Source organism: Oncorhynchus kisutch, linkage group LG24, assembly GCF_002021735.2.
Source record: "Oncorhynchus kisutch isolate 150728-3 linkage group LG24, Okis_V2, whole genome shotgun sequence".
In the NCBI taxonomy this organism is placed as follows: Eukaryota; Metazoa; Chordata; class Actinopteri; order Salmoniformes; family Salmonidae; genus Oncorhynchus; species Oncorhynchus kisutch.
The window spans coordinates 42897725-42905224 of NC_034197.2; the positions used below are offsets into that span (position 1 = coordinate 42897725).

The 7500-nt window shown below is 44.7% G+C and overlaps 1 protein-coding gene across 2 annotated transcripts in view; it reads right to left on the reverse strand.

Moving 5' to 3' along the window:
* LOC109907104 (FYVE, RhoGEF and PH domain-containing protein 1) overlaps nucleotides 1-7500 on the reverse strand; it is a 151343-nt gene that overhangs the window by 66029 nt on the left and 77814 nt on the right. For both annotated transcript variants that reach the window (XM_031804219.1, XM_031804220.1), the window contains exons 2-4: nucleotides 5019-5309; nucleotides 4401-4614; nucleotides 1696-2446 (exon numbers count right to left, since the gene is read on the reverse strand). In XM_031804219.1, coding sequence (XP_031660079.1) covers nucleotides 1696-2446; nucleotides 4401-4614; nucleotides 5019-5309 — 1256 coding nt within the window. The remainder of the gene's footprint in view (nucleotides 1-1695; nucleotides 2447-4400; nucleotides 4615-5018; nucleotides 5310-7500) is intronic.

Consider the following 7500-nt stretch of genomic DNA (forward strand, 5'->3'; position numbering starts at 1 on the left):
GACAGACCTGGGCCCTGACAGTAAATTTCAGAAAGACAAAAATAATTGTGTTCCAAAAAAGGTCCAGTAGCCATGACAACAAATACAAGATAGACACCGTTGTCCTAGAGCACACAAAGAATTACACCTACCTCGGGCCTAAACATAAAATACCACAGGTAACTTCCTGTGAACGCTCTGAGAGACAAGGCAAGAAGGAATTTCTATGCCATCAAAAGGAACATAAAACTCGACATTCCAATTAGGATCAGGCAAAAACTACTTAAATCAGTTATAGAACCCATTGTCCTCTACGGTTGTAAGGTCTGGGGTCCGTTCACCAATCAAAAATTCACCAAATTTGGAATTCGAAACACCCATAAATAATACAATTAGAACGATTTATTTAGTCATTATCAAAATCCAGACAAGAGCTGTTCATTTCTACAACCATCTAAAATGAAGCGATGCCCACACATTCCATCACAAAGCCATCACCTACAGAGAGATGAACCAAGAGAAGAGTCCCCTAAGCAAGCTGGTGCTGGGGCTCTGTTCACAAACACAAACAGACCCCAACAGAGCCCCAGGATGGAAAAACATTTAAACCCAACCAAATTATTAGAAACCAATTAGATAATTACTTGACATATTGGAAAGAAATAACAAACAAACAATACAGAACTAACTAGAATGCTATTTGTCCCTAAACAGAGAGAACACAGTGGCAGAATACCTGACCACTGTGACTGACCCAAACTTAAGGAAAGCTTTGACTATGTACAGACTCAGTGAGCATAGCCTTGCTATTGAGATAGGCTGCCGTAGGCAGACATGGTTCTCAAGAGAAGACAGGCTATGTGCAACACTGCCCACAAAATGAGGTGGAAACTGAGCTGCACTTCCTGCACTTCCTAAATCAAACACTTGATAAACTCCCATATCCGTTAGGTGAAATAATGCTGTGTAAAGTCACATCCGAAAGATGTGTGACCCGTTGCCATGAGAACAGGGCAACCAATAGTATTCATCTGTTAATTTATCTTCCCCTAACAGTCGTTCTACTACTATTTGCACATTGGTAAAACCCTGATAATATAACACTTGAAATGTCTTTATCTTTGTGAAACCTTTGTGAGTGTGACATTTACTGTTAAAATTAAATAGTTTTTTGGGGGGGTTTATGTTGTTGTTGTTGTTGTCTTCTCACTTTTTGTTTTTTGTTTATTTAACTTACTTTGTAAACATTTTTCCCAATAAAGCCTCGTTGAATTGGCTTGATAGAGAGAGATGGAGAGACACACTCACACACACACACACACACAAACACACACACACACACACACACAAACACATAAACACACAGACACACACACACACATAAACACACAGACACACACACACACACACAAACACACACACATAAACACACAGACACACACAAACACATAAACACACAGACACACACGCACAAACACACACCCACACACAAACACACACACACACACAAACACATAAACACACAGACACACACACAGACACACACACAGACACACACACATAAACACACACAAACACACAAACACTCACACACACACACAAACAACCAAACAAACACACACACACACGCACACAAACACACAAACAAACACACACACGCACACACACACAAACACACACAAACACACACATTCATGTTTTAAAAAACAGGCCCACCTCTGTAGAGTCCTGCCTGTCTGTTTTAGGCAGGGCCAGTGCCAGAGGTTGGAGATCCATCATGGGGTTGATGAGCTCAATGGTCTCATCCCCGCTTCCCTCCTCCAAGTCACTGTCCCCCTCCGAATCGCCCCCACCCTCAGCCGACGCCCCCTCTCCCCCCGGGCCCTCCGCATAGCTGCAGGAGGAGGAGCTAGAGAGGCGTGGCAGCGTGAGGGCGGGACTACAGGGGAAGATGACCCGGTCCTCGTCGCCGGCGAAACACAGCTCCTCACTGTGGGACGGAGAGCTGATGCTGTCGATGCCAGAGTCTCGATTGGCCAGTTTGCCGTCCGCTTGCGGCTGGAGGAGGGACAAGTTGTCAGAGGGGATCCCTGATTGGCTTTCTGGCTCCGCCTGCCCCCTTATCGCCACGGCGTCTGTGAGTTTCTCTGAGGCGCTATAACCGGACTCCATGGACAGGCGCTTGTCAGAGGCAGAGCACAACGCTCCTAGTTCATGTTCTTTATCATTATCCTTGTTGTCTGTCTCTCCTGCTTTCTCTCCCAGCACCACGCCAGCCAAAACAGCCAGCCCCTGAGGTAGGTCATCCAGCTCTTGAGAGGAACCAGGAGGGCAGGCCACGTGGAGACAGCCGAGAGTGAGCTCTGAGACTGGGGGAGAGAAGGGGCCCCCACCTGGTCCTGTCTCAGGGACCCTGGGGTTGCAGAGACCCCCTCCCATGATATCAGGCACCACAATGATCTGCTCCCTGTAGAGTGATAGGATAAGACAGTAGAATGTTACATCGTTCTATCTATCTATCTATCTATCTATCTATCTATCTATCTATCTATCTATCTATCTATCTATCTATCTATCTATCTATCTATCTATCTATCTATCTATCTATCTATCTATCTATCTATCTATCTATCTATCTATCTATCTATCTATCTATCTGTCTGTCTGTCTGTCTGTCTGTCTGTCTGTCTGTCTGTCTGTCTGTCTGTCTGTCTGTCTGTCTGTCTGTCTGTCTGTCTGTCTGTCTGTCTGTCTGTCTGTCTGTCTGTCTGTCTGTCTGTCTGCCTGCCTGCCTGCCTGCCTGCCTGCCTGCCTGCCTGCCTGCCTGCCTGAAGTCGAAAGTTTACATACACCTGAGCCAAAAACATTTAAACTCAGTTTTTCACAATTCCTGACATTTAATTCTAGTAAAAATTCCATGTCTTAGGTCAGTTAGGATCACCACTATATTTTATGAATGTGAAATGTCCGAATAATAGTAGAGAGAATGATATATTTCAGTTTTAGTTTTTCTCATCACATCCCCAGTCAGTCAGAAGTTTACATACACTTAACAAGTATAAATTTAAATTGTTTAACTTGGGTCAAACGTTTCGAGAAGCCTTCCACAAGCTTCCCACAATAAGTTGGGTGAATTTTGGCCCATTCCTCCTGACAGAGCTGGTGTAACTGAGTCAGGTTTGAAGGCCTTCTTGATTGCACACGCTTTTTCAGTTCTGCCCACACATTTTCTATAGGATTGAGGTCAGGGCTTTGTTGTCCTTAAGCCATTTTGCCACAATGTTGGAAGTATGCTAGGGGTCATTGTCCATTTGAAAGACCCATTTGCAACCAAGCTTTAACTTCCTGACTGATGTCTTGAGATGTTCCTTCAATATACCCGCATAATTTTCCTTTGCCATGATGCCATCTATATTGTGAAGTGCACCAGTCCCTCCTGCAGCAAAGCACCCCCACACATGATGCTGTCATCCCCGTGCTTCACAGTTGGGATGGTGTTCTTCGGCTTGCAAGCGTCCCCCTTTTTCCTCCAAACATAACGATGGTCATTATGGCCAAACAGTTCTATTTTTGTTTCATCAGATCAGAGGACATTTCTCCAAAAAGTATGATCTTTGTCCCCATGTGCAGTTGCAAACCATAGTCTGGCTTTTTTATGGCAGTTTTGGAGCAGTGGCTTCTTCCTTGCTGAGCAGCTTTTCAGGTTATGTCGATATAGGACTCATTTTACTGTGGATATAGATACTTCTGTACCTGTTTCCTCCAGCATCTTCACAAGGTCCTTTGCTGTTGTTCTGGGATTGATTTACACTTTTCGCACCAAAGTACGTTCATCTCTAGGAGACAGAACGCTTCTCCTTCCTGAGCGGTATGACCGCTGCATGGTCCCATGGTGTTTATACTTGCGTACTATTGTTTATACAGATGAACGTGGTACCTTCAGGCGTTTGGAAATTGCTCCCAAGGATGAACCAGAGGTTCTTGGCTGATTTATTTTGATTTTCCCATGATATCAAGCAAAGAGGCACTGAGTTTGAAGGTAGGCCTTGAAATACATCCACGGGTACACCTCCAATTGACTCAAATTATGTCAATTAGCCTATCAGAAGCTTCTAAAGCCATGCCATCATTTTGGGGAATTTTCCAAGCTGTTTAAAGGCACAGTCAACTTAGTGTAAACTTCTGACCCACTGGAATTGTGATACAGTGAATTATAAGTGAAATAATCTGTCTGTAAACAATTGTTGGAAAAATGACTTGTGTCATGCACAAAGTAGATGCCAAAACTATAGTTTGTTAACAAGAAATGTGTGGAGTGGTTGAAAAACGAATTTTAATGACTTTAACTTCCAACTTCAACTGTCTGTCTGTCTGTCTTTCCAGTATGTCTGTCTATCTTTCTATCTATCGATCTATCTTACCTCTCAAACTTCTCAATGAGGGAGAGCACACAGGCGGTGGGGGAGGAGCGTCCCTCGCCGCGGGGGAGTGTCGGCGGTCGGCAGGGTCCTCCCCCTCTGGGGTCTGCAGGCAAAGGTCTGCAGGGTGGGGGAGGTGGGAGGGGCTTGTCCGGGACGCGGGGGCAGGGCCTAGGAGCACCAGCACTCTGCTGCAGGTGAGGAGGCTTTGGGGGCACTGAGGAGAAATAACAGGTTACTGACTGAGGAGAAATAACATGTTACTGACTGAGGAGAAATAACATGTTACTGACTGAGGAGAAATAACATGTTACTGACTGAGGAGAAATAACATGTTACTGACTGAGGAGAAATAACAGGTTACTGACTGAGGAGAAATAACATGTTACTGACTGAGGAGAAATAACATGTTACTGACTGAGGAGAAATAACATGTTACTGACTGAGGAGAAATAACAACATACAGGTGTTGGTCATCTTCGTAAAACGTATTTAAACTACAGTAACGACAGTGTTACTGCACAGGTACAGAGCAACGTGCTGTCTATTTATTGTCCTACTTCGGTTTCTCATTGTGAAGTGGAAGATTTTACAGTTGATACAGTAAGACTGATATGTTACCTTGTGGTTTAGGCCCAGGTAGAGGAGGGCGTCTCTTGAGGGCGGTGGAGGGCACTTCCCGAGGAGTTCCACTCCCGTTGTCTCCTCCGTTACAGCCGTGTCCACCTGGGTACAGCAGGGGCATGGATGGGTGCAGACCAAGGGACCCGGAGGTTAGGGATCCGGGGTCTGAGCTGAGGCGAGGGGTCTGGGTGTCTGAGTCATCGGCATGGGCCCCGAGGCAGGCACCGTGAGCACCAGGATCCAGAGACAGGCTCTTAGTCATCAGCCGAGGACTGGAAGAGGACGGGCCTAGGGAAGAAACAAAGACTGGACATCAATTATACATAAATACGTACCTACATATACAATATAGATTATACCTGGGATTGGAGGTGGAGTGGCCTGGGGGGAGGGACAGACAGACAGGCCAGTCGAGGCTTTCTCCTAACGTGAATGTACAACACTTCAATCCAACAGGTTGTCTGTGTCAAACTTCCTCTGTTTGCTTTTCAAGTAGAATTCAAGTAGTTTTCAAGTAGCATTCAAGCAGATGAAATTAGTATTCAAGTAAATTTCAAGTAGCATTCAAGTGGTATTCAAGTAGGATTCAAGTGGAAATCAAGTAGGTTTCAAGTGGCATTCAAGTAGAATTCAAGTAGATTTTAAGTAGAATTCAAGTAGTTTCAAGTAGCATTCAAGTAGAATTCGGTAAGAATTAAACACGGGAAGTGTAACGAGCAGTGGTAGACAGAGGTGTGTTTAATCACTGGGATTAATGACTGCTTTTCTTACATATATATATTTTTTCATTCCACAGTCAATGTTCAAAGCCAAAGGCGTCCAGAGACCAGAGACAATGAAATAGACTGGCTCGGCTAATGAGAAAACGATGATGCCACAGGCAGATAGATGCAATCTGTTTCAGTTCGCTCTGCTGGACACGAACCTTTAATTGGTCAATGTGCTGCGGTGTTAATGCTTATGTAACACCGCCAAGGTCACCAGTTCTATTCCCGCAGGGATCGTACAAGAACTCACCGCACTGTAAGTCTGTTTGGATAACAGTGTCTGCCTGGTGCCCTATATTAATGGAGATAACAGTGTCTGCCTGGTGCCCTATATTAATGGAGATAACAGTGTCTGCCTGGTGCCCTATATTAATGGAGATAACAGTGTCTGCCTGGTGCCCTATATTAATGGAGATAACAGTGTCTGTCTGGTGCCCTATATTAATGGAGATAACAGTGTCTGCCTGGTGCCCTATATTAATGGAGATAACAGTGTCTGCCAGGTGCCCTATATTAATGGAGATAACAGTGTCTGCCAGGTGCCCTATATCAATGGAGATAACAGTGTCTGCCAGGTGCCCTATATTAATGGAGATAACAGTGTCTGTCTGGTGCCCTATATTAATGGAGATAACAGTGTCTGCCTGGTGCCCTATATTAATGGAGATAACAGTGTCTGCCTGGTGCCCTATATTAATGGAGATAACAGTGTCTGCCTGGTGCCCTATATTAATGGAGATAACAGTGTCTGCCTGGTGCCCTATATTAATGGAGATAACAGTGTCTGCCTGGTGCCCTATATTAATGGAGATAACAGTGTCTGTCTGGTGCCCTATATTAATGGAGATAACAGTGTCTGCCAGGTGCCCTATATTAATGGAGATAACAGTGTCTGTCTGGTGCCCTATATTAATGGAGATAACAGTGTCTGCCTGGTGCCCTATATTAATGGAGATAACAGTGTCTGCCTGGTGCCCTATATTAATGGAGATAACAGTGTCTGCCTGGTGCCCTATATTAATGGAGATAACAGTGTCTGCCTGGTGCCCTATATTAATGGAGATAACAGTGTCTGCCTGGTGCCCTATATTAATGGAGATAACAGTGTCTGCCTGGTGCCCTATATTAATGGAGATAACAGTGTCTGCCAGGTGCCCTATATTAATGGAGATAACAGTGTCTGCCTGGTGCCCTATATTAATGGAGATAACAGTGTCTGCCTGGTGCCCTATATTAATGGAGATAACAGTGTCTGCCTGGTGCCCTATATTAATGGAGATAACAGTGTCTGCCTGGTGCCCTATATTAATGGAGATAACAGTGTCTGCCAGGTGCCCTATATTAATGGAGATAACAGTGTCTGCCTGGTGCCCTATATTAATGGAGATAACAGTGTCTGCCAGGTGCCCTATATTAATGGAGATAACAGTGTCTGCCTGGTGCCCTATATTAATGGAGATAACAGTGTCTGCCTGGTGCCCTATATTAATGGAGATAACAGTGTCTGCCAGGTGCCCTATATTAATGGAGATAAGTGTCTGCCTGGTGCCCTATATTAATGGAGATAACAGTGTCTGCCTGGTGCCCTATATTAATGGAGATAACAGTGTCTGCCTGGTGCCCTATATTAATGGAGATAACAGTGTCTGCCTGGTGCCCTATATTAATGGAGATAACAGTGTCTGCCTGGTGCCCTATATTAATGGAGATAA